A 24,208-nucleotide genomic window follows, 5' to 3' on the forward strand; every position below is an offset into this window, starting at 1 on the left:
TGAGTTCAGAAGGAAAAAAAAACCTGAAGTAACTAATATGATTGGTGACAAAGTGCCAGCTCAGTACTGGGCCTGGTGCTTTACATAACATCATCTCATTTAAATTTCGGAACAGCATTGAGAAGGATGTTTTATTTTGAGCACAGAGAGACTGAGTACCTGGCCTAAGGCCACACAGTAATAAATGGGGGAGTAGAATTAACAAGCAGGCCTGTTTGAGTTCTGACCTGTGCTTACCCTCTAGGCCTTCCTCCCCATCCCCTCAATGCCTCAGGAGGGTTTTCAGCTGCCTTGCTGCCTCCTTCTCTGGCTGTTCTCCATCACCTGAGCCAGCCGCGTTACATGATTCCCAAGGATGACATAACCAGTATCCCCTCCACCCTAGGACAACCTCCTTTTAGGTGAGAACACATCTCCTCGTTACACAGGCCAGTTTGAGTTAACACAGACACCTGTGCCTCACGCCATCCTTCTCGCCCAGGTGGCAGGGTTTTTTCTGTCACCTGAGGCAAAAGCATCTTAAAGAGGCACCATCCTCTGTGGGAAGTGACAGAGGCCGCCAGGGCATCTGACCAGCAGCCCGGCTCGCCTGAGTGCCCACCCCGTGCAGCCCAGGAAGGCAACGTGGCCCGGTGGACCACATGTATTTTCTTAGTCTGTGATTTGGCTCTGGACTCCAGGATGGGGTGACACCTGCTGATACAGCAAACAGTGAGTCCAGTCTGTTGACCTAGGGCCGTCTGCTCTCTTTTTTCCATACTATACCCTCAGGAAACATTTCTGCTATTCATAAGTAGGTCTTCTTGTCCTGTAGAAAAGTCCATCAAATTTTGCCTGATTTTAAAAGCTTTTGTTAAACAGCAATTAGTCTGGAAGTGGTATATAAGGAAAACATGGTACCTTTCCTCTTCACAGGCATTATGTTCTGGACTGGAAAAATACTTTTATTCACATTTTGCAAACTGTTCTCCCAAACAGAAGTCCCCGATCAAGGAGCTTGGTGGTGAAATGCTAGGTTGAATCATATAAAATTGCCACTATTTGACCGTTATTTATCTACAAAAATGGCAATTTTGATTTACAAAAAAAGCGTTCAACTTAGTAATAAATTTGGGAAATCTGGCATCCTCCTCTTGGGAATTCAGCTGATGGCTCCGAGAATTCCTGCAGAAAATTTACTTCATTTTAATTCATTCAATATAGTATTCCAAACTGCTTCAACCTGGGATATTTTTTATTCTTTTGCCAAACACTTATTAATATCTGCAAAGTACACAGTAGGAAATATTGATGATATACATTTTACAGGCCTTGGGCTTTATTTCCTGCCAATCCTCCCCCCAGTAATACCAGACGCTCCCCAAATATACTATTACTGCCTGATGCTTCTATACATCTGCACATGATTTTTCCCTCTTTTCTGCCTGGCAAATTCCTTTTCACATTCAAAATCTAGTTCACTCCTTTCTGACCCTCACCCAGAAAAGAGAGCAACTCCCTTCTCTGAGCCAAAGCATCCCTGCCACACTGGTCCTGAGTGTTAAGAGGGGCCAGAGCACTGGGTGTCAGGCCTCGCTGTGGTTTCACCCAGTTAGTAAGACCCCAGAGGAGATGCTTCTCCTTATACTAGATCGGATCGTAAAATTACAGTGGGAGGCGCTGCCATTTTCTTAACCTGCTCGTGCATTGTCAGGCGGGGTGGGTGGGATAGAATAAGCCCTTTATGACTTAAACAGAGATCTTATGTGTGTTTTTGTTTTTCACGCTGAATTATAATTTCGCTTTCACTTGTCCATCTTCCTCACTGGGTTTTGAGCTCCTCTGAGTTGTGGAACAGGGCTTATTTATTTCAGCATCTCCAGAAGCTACCCTAATGCCCATCTAATATCTAGTAGATCCTTAGAAAGCAGTCTTTTAAAGTTATTATTGTTTTTTGAATTTCACGTAAAGAATAAGAAAACAATAAAGGGCTAGATTCTGGTGAAGGAACACCCGTTCCGGGCATTCTGAGCAGAGCTATCTCATGGCGTAAAGGGCAGTGTCAGGAAGGTCTTGATGAGGGAAGCAGGGTAGCGTAGGGGCAGGTGGAGAGCCAGGGGACCCACTGGAAGCATTATCCGCACCTGTCCTAATCCATTCTGGGTCTCACATCCTCCTCCTTGTTGGCATCTCAGCCAAGCTGTGCTCTTCAGAATTTACGTTGGAAAATGAAAATAACAATTTCGTATCATTTTGCATCTACCAAATTGGCAAACTTATTTTTTCAAGGGTAAGGCATAGCGTTGGTGAAGATACACAGAAACGGGTGCTCTTTTAAGCTGCACGAGGAATATACATTAGCATGACTCTATGTTCAATAGTTTGTTTCCTTTCTCATGACTAGCACAGGCCTTTAGCAAAACCAGTGATGATAAAACATGCATCTCCTTCACCCGAGTGCTTCTGGTACCAGAGGCAAGAATCCCGCAAAGCCAGCCTGGACTCTTGAAGGATGGGGCTGGAAACTGTGGGGCAAGACCATTGGGGTGAGACTCGGTTTCCAAGACCCTAAGGAAGGCACTCCCGCTCAGCTCATCCACGTACAAGTATCATGATGTCCCGCGGGTTTAAAGATAGAGTCTGAGGTAGAATAATCACTGCTAGGATAGTCATCATATTTTGCCACTTACAAAATTTGGGAGTGCAGCCAAATTCACTCAAGCTTGGACTGTAAAACCTGTGTCATCCCCCAGGGCACCGTGGACAGAGCATTCACGGTTATTTAGTGATCACCAGAGAGAGGCGAGCTGTGAACAGGCCATCCTGTTCTGCGAGGCTCCCCGACCCCCAGGTTTAGGATCATTTACCTTGAAAGCTAAAATTAGAGCATGGCTCCGGCACGAAAGCTCTGTTGGTGTAATGAATAATGCAGAGTCCTCGCGTGCTGTATGATAGGAATTGTGTTGCTAATTATATTGTTATGAATGTGGTTTAGAGTACTATTAATGCAGGAAATATCAATTCTTAAAAGCTTCTCTGGCAGGGAGATTTTTGCTTCAGTAGACATGAGCTGGCCTGTAAGCATTAAATACTCTCTTGCTTAGAGGAATTAATCTGTACTCTCTTTGAATACATTTAATTAAAATTTTGACTTTCCAGTAATTGTCATTTTTATGTAGCCCCCAAATGGAATTTTAGTGGAGGGAAAGGTCTTTTATATAAGCACCATCTGTCCAGCCAGGAGATGGTGAAGGAGGAGGACTTCTCTGTTGAAGTCTTGCTTTCCTGGGAAAACCATGTGTGGAGTTAGAATGAAGGGACCACCCTGGAGGGTACAATTTGACTGTGTCATTTGCTGTCACTTTTTTAGAACCTACTTCTGAGAGCCCATCACGAACCACTTTGGAGCCTGCTGACCCAGGCCCTAAAGTTCATTATTTCTTATATGTGCAGATATTTTCACCTGCAAGATTTTGCCTTGTCTCAGGTGATTTGTGAGGTAGCTGTTATTATTTTTATTTTTGCCAACGTGATGGTTTTATAACTTCAGAAATGAATGTGGCAATGGGGATGGGGGAGAGCACTGTGTTCTACAACTTAAATATCTTATTTAAACCTCATAACAACCTAAGACTAGGCATTTCACCCCATTTTGAGAACACTGAGGCTTGAGGAGGTTAAAGGGTCACATAGCTGGTAGGGCCCAACTGGGATTTGAACCTTGAGTCTGACTCCAAAGCCCAAGCCCCTTCCTGGCTTCCTTCACTCAAGTTGGTTACTCTTCCATCTTCCTTCACTCAAGTTGGTTACTCTTCCATCATGGTTGGTTACTCAACCATCCCACTTTGAATGGGACCAAGCAGTTTCCTGGGATGTGGGACTTCTGGTTTTAAAATCTGGGGCTGTCCCAGGTGAGGTTGATCACCCTCATTCCAACCCATAATTCCTCATTTTACACCATCTTCCCAGATGACTAATATCATCAGGTCATCCCAGAGAGGGGATTGAAGACTACTGACCGGCTCCCTCCCCCCAAAAGGGGTTGACGTCCAAGAAATGTCCAAGTGACTCACAGAGGGAACAGATGCCACAGTGAGGGACAGAACTTCCCTGAAACAAACCCGACCCGGGAAGTCACACTAAAAGGCCCTGGGTCAGTTACCACCAGGTGCTAGTCCCTCCCTCGGAAGACATTTCTTCTCGTGTTGGGTTTGGAAAAACATAACAGTATTGTTCAATGCCAGCTGTCATGGAGACAAATAAACAGACGTGGTCTCTTAGGGTGACAGAGAAAAAGCAATGTTTATCAAATGTTCACCTCTCCAAATAATTTGCAGCAGATTTAAGAAGCCCTCCAGGAACACAGTAAGGAGTACCACGCTTTGAGACTTTACTAATAAAGTTGAAAATATGCTAGTGTAAATATAGCTGGCACTAAAGAATAGGAAATAAATGCCTGGAAGTTTGTCAGCTTATTAATCATTCCTTTGTAAGTGGTGTTCTTGCTTCCATTGCTGCAGCATCTAACCACAGTTCATTGGCTAAAGGCCAGGCTAGCTTTCTCACTGGCATGTTACCATGTGCTGGGGTTCTGTGCCTCTTGTCCATTTATTAACGCTGCAGACTTCCTACCGTTTAGTCTAAAAATAGCATCAGTTCTGTGAAAAACACTGCATTTGTGCTTTAGCCATGGTATAGAAACATGAAAGAATGTGTGTGTATGTGTGTGTGTGTGCGTGTGTTTATGTACCTGGAGAAAATATTGTGATGCCTGAAATCCATAATTTATTATGCTCCTGAAAACCTTATTTTTGGCATACTGAAAATTAAAAGAAAAAAAATTAAAAGGGAAAGTGGGGAGGTTGAAAAGGAGAATAAAAAAGGAAGTTGATTTTTCCCCCACAACCCTAGCTATGTATAATCTGTTTATTTTTAGTGCCCAAGAGGATCATGCTAAACTAGAATGAAACCTTAGAAACAGTCTTTTATAAGAGCCTTTTATTCCTAAATGAAAATTGTGCTGTGCTCACCTTAGCTGCTAGTCTGCTTTCTCTCATCAGTTTGAACTGCCAAGTATCCACAGAAAAATGATCTGTAGGCATATTTCCTTATATGATATAGAACTGCCTCCCTTTTGGGTACATTTGGATAGGAGATTCCCAGATAAAAATTATTCCAATAGTAAGGTTTTCCTAAACCACATGCCTGGTTTGAAAATGTCCATCTGTCTACTAAGCTGGGCCAGTGTGGCATGCGCAAGTCTGGATGACACAGTGATGATTTATTTTGGACCCCAAAGAACTTGAACAAGACAAATAGTGTTTGAGAAGCCATGTGAACCTGATGGAGCTGCCAAGGACACAGGTGAAGAGTGATAGGGGATGCATTTCATAATGGAAACACGAAGCACAGAAGGAGTGATAAGGTTTCTTTGCTGCACAAATAGGAAAAGTGAACAGTTTGCATATCAGATGCATCAGGTGCTAGGATTTGACGCAGAACTCCTGAATAATGTGTTGTTTGCCTTTTGGAGAAATTAAGAGGAAGGAAATGTCATTCTGCAACTTCACACCAGATAGTGAAGAGAGATGGGAGACTAGGAAATTGTCATTTCCTAGGCTGCTTCCGAAAGATACTGTTGGGAGCCAAGGGTTACAGGGAGGTCACAGGGGGACTGAGACGCCCACAGCTGGCCCGAGGAAAGCGCCCTTGGCAGGATGCTTTTTTAATCAACCTCGTGTGCCAAAGGAAGAGATAACTTTGCAATAGCAGAGGGTAGTGGAAAGAATGTGGGCTTTGGAATAATCCATTTCTTCAGTAGATGTTTACTGAGCACCTGTTATTGGCTGAGATCCTGTCTGGGTATAGGATTAAAAGGAGTTATGCTCAGATCTGGCTGTAGTACTTTCTAGCTATGGAATAGGGGAAAAGCACTGAAGTTCTCTAAAAATCTGGTGAAAGCCTCAGAAAATGGGGATAACTAGTCCTAATCCGTAACACTGTTGTGAAGATGAGTTAGTTTATGGATGGTGAGTCACTTAAATCTCTCTAAGTTTATCTATAAAATGAGGATAAAAATCCCTAGTTCCTAGGGCTGTTGTGAAGTTTAGAAGGGGTAACAGAGCAACTCCCCAAAATAGTAGATGACATTTTTAGGATTCGTTGTGAATAGAATTCAAGAACAAATTTCAGGAGAGTCTCTGTGGGGATAAATGGGAACTTGTGATTTTGGGAAGGTTGTCTAGACCTTCCAAACAAGCTTTATCATGCATAGACTTCCAGAAAAGTGGAGGTGTGTGATGACCCTTGTTTCATCCATGTTTACATCGAAGGAATGTGTGTTTTAAACCAGAAATGACCTGGCTCCTCTTTGGGACTTGGGGGGCTCGGTTCTTCCTGAGATCAGAGGGACAGAGAGCTGGCCGCCACTTGCTGTGTGCCCCTGGGGAACTTAACTTCCACCAGCGGCCACACGGAGATTTGTCCACATGAAACAGCATCGCAATTTTGTCGGGGAGAGGGAAATCTTTTTTTTTTTTAATGCATTTTTAATGTATTTATTTATTTATTTTTGGCTGTGCTGGGTCTTCGTTTCTGTGCGAGGGCTTTCTCTAATTGCGGCGAGCGGGGGCCACTGTTCATCGCGGTGCACGGACCTCTCACTGTCGCGGCCTCTCTTGTTGCGGAGCACAAGCTCCAGACGCGCAGGCTCAGTAGTTGTGGCTCACGGGCCCAGTTGCTCCGCGGCATGTGGGATCTTCCCAGACCAGGGCGCGAACCCGCGTTCCCTGCATCGGCAGGCAGATTCTCAACCACTGCGCCACCAGGGAAGCCCCCGAGAGGGAAATCTTACACAACAGAAATTTACTTTCTCACAGTTCTCGAGGCTAAAAGTTGGCGATCTAGGCGTCAGCCGAGTTGGCTCCTTCAGAGGCCTCTCTCCTTGACATGTAGATGTCTGTCTTCTCCCTGTGTCGTCACATGCTCTTCCCTCTGTTTGTGTCATTCTGGGGGTCAGAAGTCCACACCAGTCTGACCGGGCTGAGGTGGGCAGGGCTCATTCCTTCTGGAGGTTCTAGGGGAGAATCAGTTTCCTTGCCCTTCCCAGCTTCCGGAGGATGCCTCTAGTTCGTGGTTCATAGTCCCTTCCTCCATCCTCAAAGCCAGCAATGATGTTCAGGTCCTTCTCACATCGCATCACTCTGAACCACACAGAAAGTCCCGAATGCCAGAGGGGAGTTACAGGTGGTGAGAATTTTCCAAGAGCTAGCTGAGAGGACCAAGACTAGACCCAGCTGGGACAAATGTCCCACTTGGAAAGGGGAACACCTTACCAAGTGTCACGATGTGGTAGAAACGACAGCCCCTGAGCCAGGAGAGGGAGGACCCCAGTTCCCGGCTGACCCCAGCTCAGCAGTGAGGGGTCAGGCAGTCTCTCAAACCCCATGAGCTTCAGTCTCCATTGCTGTAAAAATGTCCAAAAGGAGTCCAGGTTTCAAAAGTCTATCATCTTAGGAGTCTTGTGGTAGCTGCTTGCTGATTTATAAATAACTTGAGAGTCTCAGACTTCACCTGAATTTAGTAGCCTAGAATGAATTTATGGTTGTGTTTTCATGCCTGTCTTGCTGGAAGGCCCCCAGGTTAGTTCTGCCATTTGCATTGCCATCTCCAATGAAGATGGCCACCCAGGTTCCCCGCTGCTCTCAGAGGGCCTAGGGAACCCATTGTTCCTCACATCTAGGGATTCAGTGCCAGAAGAGGCAAGGTCAGGCAAATGTCAACCATAAAACTCTCTTAAACATACACAAACACACACACACACACCACAAAAGGACAGAAGCTGAAGCCTCAGCATATTAGGTCAATTTCATGGCTAGAACAGCAATAGGTTCTCAATCATTGTATACAGAGCTTCTGTCAAGGGCTCAGGGACCAGGGAAGCTCTCAAAGAACAGAAGATGAAAAGAAAACAATGAAATAAACACATGGAGGAAGATGAGGAAGGGAAGCTTCCAATGTGAGTAACTGTACACAGATGAAGAAAAAATAAAAAGAACTACCATCTGTGATCTCTCTTGAGACTCTTAATATTCTCAGGGGGAAATAAGCAGAGTAAACTTAGAAGTGATGTATATTTAAGTTTTCATGTGACTCCAGAGAAAAGCAGCAAAGGAGCAGGACCCTCAGTGCCTAACTTGATTCTGCTGAGGATGAAGGAACAAGGGCCCTGCCCTACCTGAGACCTGGCCTCGTCCATTTTTTGACAGTGAAATTTCTGCAGCTAAGACTCATAGAGGATATTCCATTCATTCATTCATTCATTCAACACTAACTTGTTTTTCTGCCTGCCTACGATGTGCCAATTCCTGACGACATAGATAAACAACTCTTCCAGCCTCAGGATCACGGTTTCTTTAGGGAAGCAGATATATATTCAGTTCATTATAATGCAGGGTGACAGAGATGTGATCACACACATGAGTATAAAAATTAAGAGGGAGTAACAGATCCAGTGTGGGGGCTAAATTCAAGGTGGTTGAAGCTAATAAGTCCCTGAAAGCTGTGTGACCTTGGACCAGTTACTCAGCCTCTCTGGTCTCCCTTTCCTCTTCTGTGTATCTGTATGGTTAATGGCACTGGGAGGATGAGAAAATCCATGGAAGCCACTGAGCCCACTCCCCAGTGCCCAGTCAACACTGAGTGCTAGACATGATTAGAGGTAATGAGTGATACATTAACAAGCTACTAAAAGTTTTATAATCATGGTTTTCTTCCCTCCTGAAAATTTTTCAAGGGAATTTTGAGATGTTTGAAGCGTTGAACTATGGCTCCTCGGATCTTGGTTTAGACTCTGCTGCTCTGAATTAACTGGAGTAGACAGTAGACTGGACACGCTCTTTCCTGAGTTCCCAGACACTTGTGTTCCAGAGTGAAATTTGGCTTTGTACATAATGTCTTTGCCTTCACGAGGTCCCCAGGCATCTGTCCGTTCCCCCATCATTTATAGATGGCCTTACAGCCTTCAGATTTCTCATCATGAACCACTTTGTTCTCCTGAAATCCTCTCGTCTCCCTACACCTTTCAGGTTCTGATGGCAGATGGCACATCATTGAGTTCTACCAATTAGAAGGCCTGCTGGCCTCCCAGCACTTGTGTGCTTAAATATCTAGGTCCAGGCAGTGCAAAAGTAGATCAGACCCTGTTGTCACATTGCTTATAATCAGCATCTCTTCCTTCTCAGGAGACCCCAAACGTTGGTACTCCTCTACCCAAAGCCCCCAATGTCTTCCCACTCCACCCGAAATCAAACCAACATCCTCCTCATGGCCATCATGATCCAGTTCCTCACAACCTCTCTGAATTCATCTTCTCCTACTGGTCTACTCATTCTTTCCCCTCCAACTGTACTTCTTTCCTAGATTTTCCTCAAAGCCCCCAGGCCTTTGCCCTTGCTATTCCCTCCGCTCAGAAAGCTATTCCTTCTGCCCGGAATGTTTTCCCCCCAAAGAGCCCACTTCCTAACTTCCTCTGAGTTGAGGATTGCCAGATAAAATACAAAATGCCCAGTTAAATTTAAATATCAAATAAATAATGAATAAGTTATTATATTTATTTATTACTTCAACAGATTATAGTTTATTATCTGAAATTCAAATGCAACTGGGCATCTCCTATTTTTATTTGCTAACTACGTAACCTTATTAGAGATCTTTACTTAGATATCAACTTTGGGTGATTGTATTAGTTTTCTATTGCTGTTAAAACAATTACCATGAATTTAGTGGCTTAAAACACCACAGATGTATTGCCTTGCAGTAGATCAGGAGCCTAACATGGATATCACTGTGCTCAAATCAAGGTGTTGGCAGAGCTGTGTGCCTTTCTGGAGGCTTTAGGGGAAAATCAGTCTCCTTGCCTTTTCCACCTTCTTAGAGGCCAACCACACTCCTTGGCTCAGGGCCCCCTCCCATCTTCAAAGCCCTCAATGTCAGGCCAAGTTCCTCTCATGCTGCCATCTTTCTGATTCTCCTTTCTGATTCCTTCTTCCATTTGTCAATACCCTTATAATTAAATTGGACCCATCTGGATAACCCAGACTACTCTCTCCGTCTCATGGTCAGCTGATGAGCAACTTTAATTCCCTTTGCCACGTAACCTGACATATTCACACATTGAAGGGATTAGGCCATGGACATCTCTGCAGAGCCATGATTCTTCCTAGCACAGTGACTTTAGCCAAAGTGTCCAAATTTTCCACCCTCCCAACTCCAACATTTCATATCTCCTTTCCCTGCTTCCTTTTTTCTCTTTGGTACTCATCACTACCATACATCTTTTGCTTTTTAAGTGTATCTGTCTCTTTCACTAGAATGTAGTTCTATAAGAGGACTTTATTTCTTTTCTCTATTTCTGTTTACAGCATCCCCAGCACCTAGAGCAAACACGGGACACATAGTATGTATTCAATAAATGTGTGTTGAGTGAGTGAATGAGTGAGTGAGGGAACCCCAGCCTCTTCCAACTCCATTTTCATAAAGCATTGCCATTGTCAGCATGAATCCCTCTTTCCACCTATCTCGCTTTATCCCTGGGAAAGGAAATGGCTGCTGATTCAGGGCTCTGCGGGCGTAATGATGGAGGTGGCCAGGGAGCAGTCAGGCAGCTGAGCGCTCCATTACTGAGAAATCACTCCTTCCCCTTGTGTCAGAGTGGAGCGGCAGGGAGGGCTCTTGCCTGGCAGAAGCTCCCAGGAAGGCAGGCAGGCAGGCAGGCAGGCACTCCAAAGGCAGCTGGGCTCTGGGTGTCCAGGATCAAGAGAGAGAAGTCCGTACCCGACACTGACCAGAGCCCAGAAGTCCTCCCAGACAGCGGCCACGGGGATGTTGCCGCAAACTCCAGAACACAATGATGTCTTTAATAGCCTTGTGGGTATTTACACCAGAGCAGGAGAAAAACATAAGCACGCAGTTAATGTTCAGGAGGGATTGTAACTGCATGAACAAGATAGCCATGTTCCTTGGAAACTGTCACTGACAGCTCCCAAGGACCAAATCCAAATTCCCTTACTCACAGTATTGGGATTGTAAGGCCCCGTTCATAAACACTAGTACTTAAACATTACCTCCTTGCAACTACACAGTTTCTCAGCTCCCTGGGAAAAATAACCAACATGTTACAAAAACTACCTATTTCCAGCATGGAACAGCGTGGACCAGTGTAAATGCCCCCAGTGGTGCGATCGGCACCGGTCGGCTTGGGGGACAGTACCCACTGCTTGGAGACGGAGCAGCCAGTGTTTGCCTTTGGGGATATTTGGTGCTTTTGTTTTACCAACCACGTCAAAATGTCAATGAGGCTTTCCACGCGCTCGGGAAACGTGGATGAAAGAACAGTATGATACCATATTGCAGTTCGGCGTTCAGCCTAGTGGCATTTGTGGAGGGCTCGTCATGCACAGCATGCTTTTGGCCACATCAGCTGTACCTCTCGGCTCCTGTGGGGCAGAACCTGAGGCCTTGACGAGTCTGACCACTGCCTGCCTCTCTGCTGTAGCTCACACAAGTCAGCACTAATCCCATCATTTTGCGGTTTCTAATTCTGTGTTCTCTCTTGCATTCACACATGTATTCCCTCTACCCGAGATGTCCACCCTAACCTTTGTCCTGGCTGTCTTCTCTTTCACTTGGCTGATTTCTAAGTCATCTCTTTAGCTCTCAACTTAAATATCAGTTCCTCCTGGCAATGTTTCCTGACATCGCTTGCCCCTCTCCTTTACAATATCCAGCCCATTTGGAATTCTTGTTTATCATCTGTCTCCCATCTGGACAGTAAGCTTCAAGGGAGGGAGGTTGTGTCTGCCATTTCACCATTGCACCCCTGCTACCCAAGTTACTATAATTACAAAGTGGATGAAGCAAGATCTGACCCATTTTCTGATGTCTGATCGCCGATTTGTTTTCGTTTTCCATTCGATCATATTCATGGATTCAAGGGGTCATTCAATCCACAAACATTGGTTGGTGCTTGGCAATATTTTTAAAAATAAAATAATAGGACACAGCCTAGGTCTCCAGTTCTTTACAGTGTCGTGAACTATGATAGTTCTCTGTGGCTTAAGGCAGACCTAAGGCAGTCAGGCTGCTTTAACAAAATACTGTAGACTATGTGGTTTAAACAACAGAAATCTATTTTCTTACAGTTCTAGAAGCTGGAAAGTCCAAGATCAAGGTCTGGCAGGGTTCACTTTCTGGTGAGAGTGCTTTTCCTGGCTTGCAGTTGACTGCCCTCTTGCTATATTCTCACATGGCCTTTCCTCAGTGTGTGCGTGTGGAGAGAGAGAGCGATCTCTGAGGTCTCTTCTTCTTCTTACAAGGCCACCAATCTATCAGATTAGGACCCCACCCTTATGACCTCATTTAACCTTAATGACCTCCTAAAGCTCTATATCCAAGTATAGTCACATTGGGGGCTAGGGCTTCAATGTAGGAATTTGGTGGTGGGGTTGTCACTTTTCAGTTCGTAGCATCTATAGTACCAGTTATTTAGTCAAAGGCTAATCAAAGGTTTTGCTGTAAAGATATTTTGCATTTGGTTTTTCTTTGGTTATCGTCTAGCCCTCAGCTGACTTTAAGTAAAATAGAGTACTGTTGGGGTGAGCTTCATCCAATCAGTTGACGGTCTTAATAACAAAACTGAGGTTTCCTGGAGAAGAGGAAATTCTGTCTCAAAACTGACGCATTAACTCCTGGCTGAGATTCCAGCTATGGAAACTATGGATTTCAGACTCACTAACCACTGCAATCACATGAGCCGGTTCCTTAAAATACATACATACATACATCCTATTGGTTCTATTTCTCTGGAGAACCCCACCTAATACATTGGCAGACAGTAACGAGGCACTTAGAGTAATTCTGAGCCACTGACCTTCATTTTCAGTGTCGGACTCATCTGAGGGCACAACAACTGCTCAACAAGAATTTTAAAAATTTACCTGAAATTTGCTCATAGCCCTCTAGGAACAGACAGCACTCCTTAGATATTTGTTAATGATTGTGGGATATTTCCAGGCAGATGTTTCCTTTTTCCTTTGGAAACATTCCAGCTACTATGCCCTAGAATTTAGAGATGCTGGTAGAACACATGAATAGGATACTTGTGGCAATGGCTCAGTGATAAAATCAAGTTATTTATAGGAAAGGCATGTTGACTGAACATTTTTTTCTTTATTTACCATTTTTATTATGCTTGGCTTAATTTTATATGACAAATGCATAATTTTTATTTTTTCTACTATACTTTTCTACACTTTGATTTCCTTTTTCCAGCATCTAAGAGAAAAACAAATACTGTACGCTAACACATATCTATGGAATCTAAAAAAAAAAATGGTTCTGAAGCACCTAGGGGCAGGACAGGAATAAAGACGCAGACATAGAGAGTGGATTGAGGACACGGGGAGGGGGAAGAGTAAGCTGAGACGAAGTGAGAAAGTAACATTGACATATATATGCTACCAAATGTAAAATAGACAGCTAGTGGGAAGCAGCCACACAGCACAGGGAGATCAGCTCGGTGCGGTGCTTTGTGACCACCTAGAGGGGTGGGATAGGGAAGGTGGGAGGGAGATGCAACAGGGAGGAGATATGGGGATATATGTGTGTGCATAGCTGATTCACTTTGTTACACAGTAGCAACTAACACAACAATGTAAAGCAATTATACTCCAATAAAGACATTAAAAAAAATTTTTGAGTAGAAAAAAAAAATGACTGAACATTTTAAACATTCATTGTATCACCAAAATCTAATAATTAAGCTGTGCATATATGTGTATATGTGCATTGGGCAGGGAACATCCATGAAATTTTAATAGGTATGTTCTGACAAATTTCCAAATGTCTTCCATGAAGCACCTGCCCCCTCCCCGGACTGATTATCCCCCCCATCATAATAAACATGTATAGAGCAATTTCCATATGTTAGAACCTAGGTACATACTTTAAGTGGATTTTCTTGTTTCTCCTAACAATGTAATTAGTTAGGTACCATTGTTATCCTGACTTTGCAGATGGAGAAACTCAAACACCAAGAGCTTAAGTAACTCACACAAGGTCACTCAGCTACTAAGTAGCTGCCATTCAAACCAGAGACTAGTTTGCATGCTTAACCCCTACACAAGATGCCTCCACACACCTTTTAGATACAGTAAGTCCTCTACATACGAGGTGTTACTGTCAGGCCACCTGATAGAAGCTGGAACCATAGTGGGCCTTGGTGACAGCTGTTGGAGAGGCCATCTGAACCACAGAAAGGACAAGAAATACCCTTACTTATTTCTTTACCCATGTGGTACCATGAATGGTGTCCCTCAAAAATCCATGTTTATCTGCAACCTGAGGATGTGAATTTATTTGGAAATCCAATGACTAATGTCCTTGTAAGAAGAGGAGAGGACGCAGAGACATGGGGGAAAAGACCATGCGAAGACGGAAGCAGAGGTTGGAGCGATGCAGCCACAAGCCAAGGAACACCAAGGATCGCCAGGGCCAACAGGTTGGAAGAGGCAAGGAAGTCTTCTTCCCTAGAGCCTTCAGAGGGAGCACAGCCCTGCCAGCACCTCGATTTCAGACTTCTAGCCTCCAGAACTGAGAAGAAATAAGTTTCTGTTGTTTTAAGCCACCCAGCTTGTGATACTTTGTTACGGCAACCCTAGCCAAATAACTCAACCCACTTTCCTCCAGTCTTTCCTGGTGCCTCCAACTGGCCAAAGCTCACCCAAGGCCAGTTGGCAAAAAAAGTTGGGAAATAGTGTGCAGGGGTCTCTCCCCTGCAGTACAAAGCTGGGAGGAGGGGGTTGGGTCTAAGGGTAGGAAGGCAAATGACCAGAGCACTGTGGAAGGGGTGCCCGTACCAAATGACATGGCAGAGAGATTAAGTCCATGGGTCCGAAGGAAAGAGAATGAGCATTGGAGGCCTTGAACCATCTCTTCATGGGCCTGACTGGTGCTGCCAAAAACAACCGTGAGCTTGGCTCTGTAGCTCAGGAAAATCGCCCAACGCTTCTCTCCTGAGGGTGGGTTAGAAAAGCAGCCAGCGGCCTCGGTGACCATGCATAGGCGCCCTTCCTTGCGGCCTCAAAATTGAGATCAAGGCATCGATATTGAAACGCGCATGCATGACTCCTTGCTCTGGAAGAGGATGGTCCCTCCAAGTCCTGAGTGGCGGTCACTATACCCCCTCCTCTCCTGGAGCTTGGAGAGAGCTGCCAATCTCCAGGGCTGGATGTGATAACTTCCCTGAGTAATCAATTTGCAAAACAATTGAGAAAAGGCAAAGGCTCCCCTGGTTGAATCTTCAGATAAAAAAGAGGATGTTTTGAATTTGACAATCAATCTACCTTTAATCCTATCAGGAAATAAACCCAAATCATAATCTGATGTTTTGGAATTGCACAGCTTCTCAGGGAAAGCATTTCCTTCCCTCTCCTGTTTTTCATCCTCGGAGGCAGAGTGGGTTTTACTCATGTGGATGCCTGTTATTCATTCTTATCTGTTTCTAGGGGAATTATCTGCTTGTTTTGTTTTGTTTTCCTTTTAGATTCCGTATGTTATATTTTTCTATTGTTTTAATATAAGATCTCTTTTTGTGATGTGTTTCTTAATTAGGAGAGACTCCTTCACCCTTAAGATAAGAGCTTGTTCTTAATCATCTCCACCCTCTGATATCTTTCTAATTCAGAGTTAGCCAGAAGGGTAGGTTACGGGGTTGGGGGGGGGGGGAGGGCGGGGAGTGGGGGGGGCGGGGGAAGAAAAGAAAAAGGACTCTGGTTTATGGATTTGAACATTTTGTATTTATCACTGAATTCTAAAAATGGATTATTATCAGAGACATTAGCTACTAAAATGCCATGGACCATTGGCCTGATGACCATCCCTTAGAGCATTTAGACCCCCTAAGTCTCAAGGAGACCAAATGATTTACTTCCCGGAGTAGCTAACCAATCACATCACACATTGCTGTATTGGCTCAGTGAAACTGCACCACTGGTGCAACCAGTATTTATCATAATACCAATTTCCATCTTTTGAGCACTGACCTTGGTCCAGGCGTTGCATTAAGGATTTACAGATATTGTTTCAAACCTTCAGAGATAAATATCAGTATCTCCATTTTACAGATGAGGAAACTGAGATTCAGAGAGGCTGAAATTCTTTTTTTTTTTTAATAAATTTATTTATTTATTTATTTTTATGTTTGGCTGCATTGGGTCTTGGTGCTGCGCGTGGGCTTTCTCTAGGTGCGACGAATGGGGGCTACTCTTCGTTGCGGTGCGCGGGCTTCTCATTGTGGTGGCTTCTCGTTGCAGAGCACGGGCTCTAGGCACGTGGGCTCAGTAGTTGTGGCTCGCGGGCTCCAGAGCACAGGCTCAGTAGTTGTGGTGCACAGGCTTAGTTGCTCCACGGCATGTGGGGTCTTCCTGGACCAGGGCTCGGACCTGTGTCCCCTGCATTAGCAGGCGGATTCTTAACCACTGTGCCACCAGGGAAGTCCCAAGGCTGAAATTCTTGGCCAAGAACACACAGCTAGTAAATGGCAGACTAGCCATTGGGTTTGGATCCAGATGAATCTGGCTCCAAAGCCTGCACCCCTCTGTGTCACCCACCTCTCTGTGTATAGATACACCTCTCTGTGTATATTGTTCCTTGCACAATACCATGTGCAAGGAACAATATAAAAGACAGGGAGAGCCTCCCTATAAAAGACAGGGAACTTGGTATCTTAGCAGAGATTTAGGCCATTCACATTCAGAGAGTTAGACAACAGAGCAGTAAGGAGTTAGGAGCACAGGGTTGAAGTCAGGCAAACTTGCCTGTGAACCTCTTTTCTGCCCTTCAGATGGTTGTATAACCTTTACATTATAAGAATCACACTCTTTAATATCAGCTCTGTGTGACTTACTGGCTTTGAGTCTGAGTGTTCTCACCTGTTAAAAGTGGACCAGGAGGTGGTGAGGGTTAATGATATATGTCAGTTACATACTCCAGGGACAAACATAGTTTAGATACTCCACAGCGATTATTAAGTTATGACTCAACAAATATTTGAGTATGCCTAATGCCGTGTTAAATAAGAGGGAGAGAAAAATAAAATAGGGCTTGCTATAGATAAGGAGGTGAAATAAGTCCACAAGAAAGAAAAATTCCCAATGCAAATATAAACTCCGGGATGTACGCAGGTTAGTAATAAGTGCAACAGAAGTAAGAGTCCTTTGTGGGTGGGGATGGTCAGAGACAGATGTGAGATCTGAGCTGGACCATGGAGGACCTTAATGGTCATACCATTATGACTCAGATATGGTTTGCAGACCCGTGCCAGACTGTGGATCACTTAGTGAGCCACACCAAAATTAGGAGCTTGCTTTGGAATGTAAAGCAACTACCTTGTTGAACACATTGTTTAGTTCATCTGAGTTATTTTTTGACACGACTTTCTTAATGAAAGAGGCAATGAACTGAATTATACTCTAACTCAAGCTCTTATCCAGTCAAGGACACATAACAAATAGTTTGCAGACGACCTCCTTTGAGTAGCATTGGTTTAGGACAGAGGTCAGCAACCTTTCTGTGAATGGCCAGATAGTCATATTTTGGGAGTTTGTGGGTCATATAGACTCTGCTGTACTTATTCAACTGTGGCATTGTAACACAATAGCAGCTCTGGACAATACATAAGCATGGCCATGTTTAGCCCACTGGCTGTAGCTTGCCAATATCCGGCTAAGATGACTGAGAAGGAGGGAAGAAGATCTTCAAGGCAAGAACAACATGAGCAAAGGCCTGAGCTGCTATGGACACAGTAACCCTGGACAAACCTATATGCAAAGAGTAGGTCAGTGGTTCAAGCTCAGAGTGTGTCATCCATGATCTGGAAAAGACTGAATTAAATGTTGGAGGTCAGGACCCAGCTTTGGGAGTTAGCCAAATGCCAACCCCAAGGCATCAGCTTTTTAGGCCAGAGCCAACTCTGATAGGCATCACCCATTCCTGGGTTCAGGCCAGGAGATGAGCAAAAAGAAAAAGTGTGGGTGTGTAGCTAAGGAGAATCAAATTTCTCCAGGAGAACTGTCAGATGAAAACAAAACAAAATAGCATACTGTCTAGATCTACTAGGCCTTGGTACTGTCTAGATCTACCAGGTTCTTTGTTACTATGAACAAAGACAGAAGTCCTGGGACTGAGCTAAGATGTCCCTGACCAGCCAGGACATGTAGTAATTGGGTATATACATGTGCACATGTACAAAGCATTCTCCACAGAGGAGGCAATCAGTTATTTATCAAATGGAAAAATTCATCACCTCTGAGCCCAGAGGACAATGCCCAATTTGTCTGCTACTAGCAAATGACTCCTTGCTATAAATCTGGCCAAGATATCTGTTAATGATTCATCCATCCATCCACCCATTCATTCACTCACTCAGCAAGTCACCATTGTGGTTATAGGTTTTGGTTTCATACCAAAGGGTCAGTGCTGGGCCAGAATCCCAGAAAATGAAGTCGGAAGCATAAGGAGAGCAAGCCTAGCCTAAAACTCTCACTAAATCTGCCCAAAGGCATCCTCAGAGCTTTGTCAGGATGGGCAATGGGCAGTGGTTTTCTTTGCGATTCTGAGTGGACCTGGCAGGGGCTTCCTATTCAAAGAGAGGTCTCAGGCCTTGCTGGCTCCTGACACCTTGCACAGTGCCCTGGGATTCTTCCTGGTATCTTCAGGCAACCCAAATAAAGAGGTAAACTGAGGCAAGCTCAAATGACCAGAAATTGAGTTTATTCAGGAATAGCGGAGGAGCTGCAATTAAGGAAACACATGCTGTGAGCCAGCCCCAGTGAGCCCCTTGAGGATTAGGGATGGGCTGTATTTATGGACAAGGAGTGCAAAGACAGGGAGGTCCAGCCAGAGTCCCAGCAGCAAGTTCATTGGCTTGAGGATGGGGACGGATTCTTGGCAGCTGTTCATTGGTCCGGAAGTAAGTTTCCATCATCTCTAAATCAAGTACTTAAGGGAAATCAGTCTCTCACTTCTTAAGTTCCCATTCTCTGAGGGCAGGTTGGGAGTCTCTGTTTCCTATCCTCCGGTTCTATTTTAGATCGAAATCTTTTCACACCTCCAACACCCCCCCACAGGTGTAGACCAAACTCACTCATGATGCTGCAGTGTTGCAGATGTCACTGTCTGAGGCCTTTCTTTTCAGGCAAAGGGACTGGTCCACTGGGAACTTTGTAGCAGACACAACTTTACAGATAAAATCGTTCTTTAAAAATCAAAGGACGCTGTGCTATTATGCTCAGTTCCATTAATATGCCTTTGACGTTGGAGTGAGGTGTGTGTGTGTGTGTGTGTGTGTGTGTGTGTGTGTGTGTGTGTGTGTGTAGGGCGGGGGCAAAGGCATCTATACTGCAGCCTGGATCATATATATTACAAACAGGGGACTCTTTACCTGGAATCAATGGATGGGAGTGTAAGAGGGTTCATAAACCTCCAGATATTTTGTATAAAATTTGGAAGACAGGCTGTATAGCCTTCACCAGATTCTCAAGGGGGTCTGAGACCTCAGGGAGAGCAGGAATCCTGGCTCCAGAAGGATTTGGCTAGTGACTGAGGGAACCTACTCCCCGAACTTTCCTGGTCTCCTTTCATAAGGCCCCAGGCCTTTGCTGTTGCCAAGATGCACTGGCTTGCTATGGGAGAAGGCAGGCTCTTGTCTGAGTTAGTTCTGCCACCTACAGCACGCAGCCTGGCAAAGGCACCGTCTCTGCGCCAGAGCTGGAGGCTCATTTGCATACATGAATAAGGGGCGGGCTGTCTCTCCAGCCCAGTACCCCTCCACTGGAAGAAAAATGACTTTGGGGATTCCTGATTAGCATTCAGAGATGCAAATTCCTTTGGGGTAGGATACAGCAACGGGAAGATATTTTTACATGAAAGGGGAAGGGATAAATCCTGAGGATTAGCACCTGTAAAAAGTGTTGCCCAAAACCCCGAGAGGAAAGGTACCTGGGGAAAAAAGAAAGAGAAAATGAGCTCGTGGGTTCTCCTTTCTAGGTCCAAATAGGCCTGACACTTAGGAGAAAACTCAATAAATGCTTGTTGATTTAAAGTAATAGAAATGTGGTTTGTTTTGCAATCTGTGCTGTGCTTGCTAATATGTAATCATAATATCTGTTTGTTGAACTTATGTGTCAAGACGTATTATCTCAAATTTCCCAAGCAATATACAAGATGGGTATGGTTTCACAGGTGAAACTGAGACCCAGCATTATTAAGTGGCTCATCCAAGGGTATGCATCTGGTGACAGACTCAAAATCTATACCTAGATCTCTTGGTTTCTAAGTCCATGTTTGTTCCACTCCAACCATGTATTTTATAGCCACTGTAAGTCAGTTGCTCAAGAATGGGAATGGACAAAAAGGAAATGGCTTTAAAACCTTTATAACATTTTTTAGTTGAAAGAAAAAGTTTTCCCAGTCTTTAGAATTTCTCTGAAAGCTTTTCTTACTGCCCTAGCTTAATAATAGATGCAAACGTCTTCTGACCCTGTCTGAAGCTAGCAGTGGTTCTTCTTTGGTGGATAATCCATTCTTATCTCTATGTGTAGAGATGATTGTGGAATCCTCCACTCCATTTGGTATGAGTGACAGGGGAAGACTTGAGGTTGTCTGTAATTTGCACATACTTTGATTTCCAGTGTGGAGTTGTTAGTAGAGGAATACACACTTGCAGTCTTGGAATATGGACTTAATTGCATAGTAACCCTCCCTCTTTCACAGGGTTTCCCTTATTCACATTTTAGGTTTCAAAAAGGACTCCAAAGTAAACAAGAAGATAGACGAGATTGAAGACGCATCATAACTAACCCAGATCTCATTACTTTACAGCCTGATACACTAGGGTCCAGTAGCTTTGTCTCTTTGGCTCACATTGCACCTGTGTTGTTCAGGCTTTGAAATCTTAGTCTCTTCTTCCAAAGAAACTGCAGATGGAAGGAGATTAGAGTTGGCCCTTAAATGGGGTTTGTGGTTCTGGCACAGTTTAGATCATCGCTAGGTAAAAAGGGCTGAGAAATTTTTCTAGATGAAGACAATTTTGATTATCATGCCTAGACTTGAGAAGAGAGGAAGGGCATGGAAAAGTGAGGTGGGGGGGGGTAAGAAGAGAGGGGAATTTGAGCTGGAAACCCCTGGGGATTTGTGCATGTCTTGCTTCTATATTTGTCTCTTCTAAAGCCCAGCGTATGCAGGGCAGTGGATCTCAATTTTGGGTAATATTTATCAGAATTAGATGGGAGAATGCTTTTTTAAAATACAGATTCAGGACCCCACCTCCAGACTCAGTGAAACAGAAAGGGCAGAGTCTGGAAGTCTGCATTTTTAATAATCAACTCTTCTGATTCTGATGGAAGTGTTCCTTAGACTTTGAGGAACATTGGCATAGGAAGGTACTCCAGTCTTTCTAAGAATCACTCCTTAAATGAATCCATTCATCTGAGCCAAATCTAGGAACACAGAGATAAAAGGCATAGCCTCAGCATTCAAAGACTTCAAAGTCGAGTGGAAAAGAGACTTGGAAGCCGATGGTTACAAAACGTAAATGCGTAAGTTTGTAGAGCAGAAAGGGCTGGGTGTTATGGGAGAGCTGGAGAGTCATCCAACTCAGCCCGCACAGGGAGAGGTGCAGAGCCAGGGGGGAAAGGCCTAACAGAGGAAGGAACTTTGCCTTCAAGGATGAGTAGGCATTAGCCAGGAAGAGGGAGAGCAGAGAATTCCAGGTAGAGGGAACCAGTGGACAATAAGGAGTGTGGAATCTAGGGAAATACTCAGGTGAGACATGGCAGAAGGGAAGGGAGTAGTGAAAACGATGGCCCGATGAACATGGGGACTGCACATCTGCCTTTCATAATAAAATGACGTTTTTCCACATGGGAAGGTGCATTGCCAATGTCTGTATAGCTGTAACTGAAACAGCAATGGATGCATTGTTCCTAGTCTTGGTCTTTGCCCTCTTAGCAACAGTCCTTTCAATGCAGCAGTATTCTGATAAGCTTCCAAATGAGAAGGAATTCAGAAAAGTCCAAGGCAATCCTAACTGGATTTACCTTCTTATTTCATTCATTAATCTTTATCATCAGAGGTCTTGGACCAAAGTAAAGCTGAAAGATCTAACTAAGGGAGAGAAGAAGGGCGACCGTGTGCAGAACCACAGAAAAAGCTCCCACACGGAATGAAAGTCAGCATATGTTACCGACATTCTCATCTTGTGTAAAATACAAATGAGTATATGAATAAAAATAAAATAGTGTTCATCGTGGCCCTTTATCAGAATTAGGATCAAAAACGTACCTGCAGTTGCCACTTTGTTCTCCAAAGTTTAAAAGATGGCTTTCGCTGCCACATAATCTACATAAACTAGCATTGTAACTCATAGTGTGTGATTATACAAACAGGAACTACAACAGAGACCAGAGTAGAAATCAGAGCATGCTGTGCTCCATGGAAGAGAGCTTTTTTCTTTAACCAGAGAGAATCATTTCAATTCAGAATAGAACCACATATATCCACCCAACAGTCAGTACAGAATGTGTGGGGATGTGTGCGTGTGTGTGTGTGTGTGTGTATGTTTGTGTGTATAAACCACATTCAGCTATAATATGATATTATAAATGAGAGTAAATTAAGTGGGCATTATCAAGTGTTGGTAATATTTCTTTTCCTCCAAACTTACACGGAGAAAATCAAAACCCGGGGTCGCGGGTGAAGTACCTTTAAGCTTTCTTTTGGATTCCAGCTGTTAACATTATTTATTGCAAATAATGTTATCAAGTAGTAAAACACCGATGTCTTTGAACTCCTTGCAGTTGTGTGTAATACTGGAGCCAATGCAGGAACTGATGTCCAGACATAAAACTTACAACCTCAGTCCACGAGACTGCCTGAAGACCTGCTTGTTTCAGAAGTGGCAGCGGATGGTGGCGCCGCCAGGTACGACTTCGTTCTTCACTCTCCACCTACATGCTTTTTCTGAGGCTTCTTCTGGGGATGAAGGCGTGTGAAAAGGAAGTGATCATAAATGTATTGGCAAAGTAGTTTGTAAGGGATATTCTGACCGTGATATTGGACCCAAAGACACTGACTTTGTGAAGGGCAAACATCCTTCTTAGGTGTAGTGACCATCCTCTACAGTCTCCTCACTTGCTAGATTAGGACCTGAAACCCACAGAAGGAAATTGATTTATTTAACGTTACCAAGAAGATATTGACAGAGCCGAAATCGGAACCCAGGTTTCCTGCCTTCCAGTCCAGTGGTTGTTCCGCTGGACAAGACTGGTGACTGCTCATGGCTTACTGTGATTTTGTTTGTTCTTTGAAGAACGGTAGAAATTATGAAAAGAAAGGGAGGGAGGGAGGAAGAAGAGAGGAAGAATAGGAGGGAATAGAGGAGAGAAGGAAAGAAGGAAAGGAGGAAGGGAGGAAGGAAATAAATATTTTTGTTCTATTTTTTAAGGTATATAATATCAAAGGGTTCTCTGATCATGAAAAGAATACATAAAAGACTCCATTTTTCTCACTTCCCTAGAATGTAGTTTAGATACTATAGTCTCCTGCTGGGGTTCTGAAATTACTGCTTCGAGTCATCATTAATTGTCCTTCTATCTAATACGTTTTCACTCCCAGGCATGTGTCGAGCCTCATTGATCATAAAAGCAAAACGTATCCATTCGCTAAAAATTATTTTTATAAAGAGTAACTATTAACACGAGGCACATAGTCTTCTGAATCACAAAATATAATGGTCACCTTCCGCTGGTAACTGGCCAGGGGTTTTATATAAAGTGAATATAGCAGATGTAACCAAGTACATACTTAGAAAGCTGAGAAAAATGAGCATTGTTTTACATAGAATAGTTGCATCCCCATCTTACAGGAATTATAGACATTTAGAACATTATTTTTCAAATGTATTAAATGTGCATAAATTGGCCTTATTTTCTCTTTCAGTACCAATAAGCCTTCATAGGAAAAAATTTCGTTCACTAAATGCTTTGAACACATATTTCGCAACATGTGCACATATAATTCATATATTATTCATTAATTCAGTCATTAACTCAACAATTATTTATTGAGCCCCTACTAGGTGCCAGGCACTGCTCTAGCCACTGTGGGTATAACG

At 43.9% G+C, this 24,208-nt stretch overlaps 1 protein-coding gene across 9 annotated transcripts in view; it reads left to right on the forward strand.

Annotated features, from left to right (window-relative positions):
- Positions 1-24,208, forward strand: part of LDB2 (LIM domain binding 2) — a 377,580-nt gene that overhangs the window by 344,315 nt on the left and 9,057 nt on the right. For all 9 annotated transcript variants that reach the window (XM_068543190.1, XM_068543192.1, XM_068543193.1 and 6 more), the window contains exon 6: positions 22,893-23,016. In XM_068543190.1, coding sequence (XP_068399291.1) covers positions 22,893-23,016 — 124 coding nt within the window. The remainder of the gene's footprint in view (positions 1-22,892; positions 23,017-24,208) is intronic.

Source organism: Eschrichtius robustus, chromosome 4 (genome assembly GCF_028021215.1).
Source record: "Eschrichtius robustus isolate mEscRob2 chromosome 4, mEscRob2.pri, whole genome shotgun sequence".
In the NCBI taxonomy this organism is placed as follows: domain Eukaryota; kingdom Metazoa; phylum Chordata; class Mammalia; order Artiodactyla; family Eschrichtiidae; genus Eschrichtius; species Eschrichtius robustus.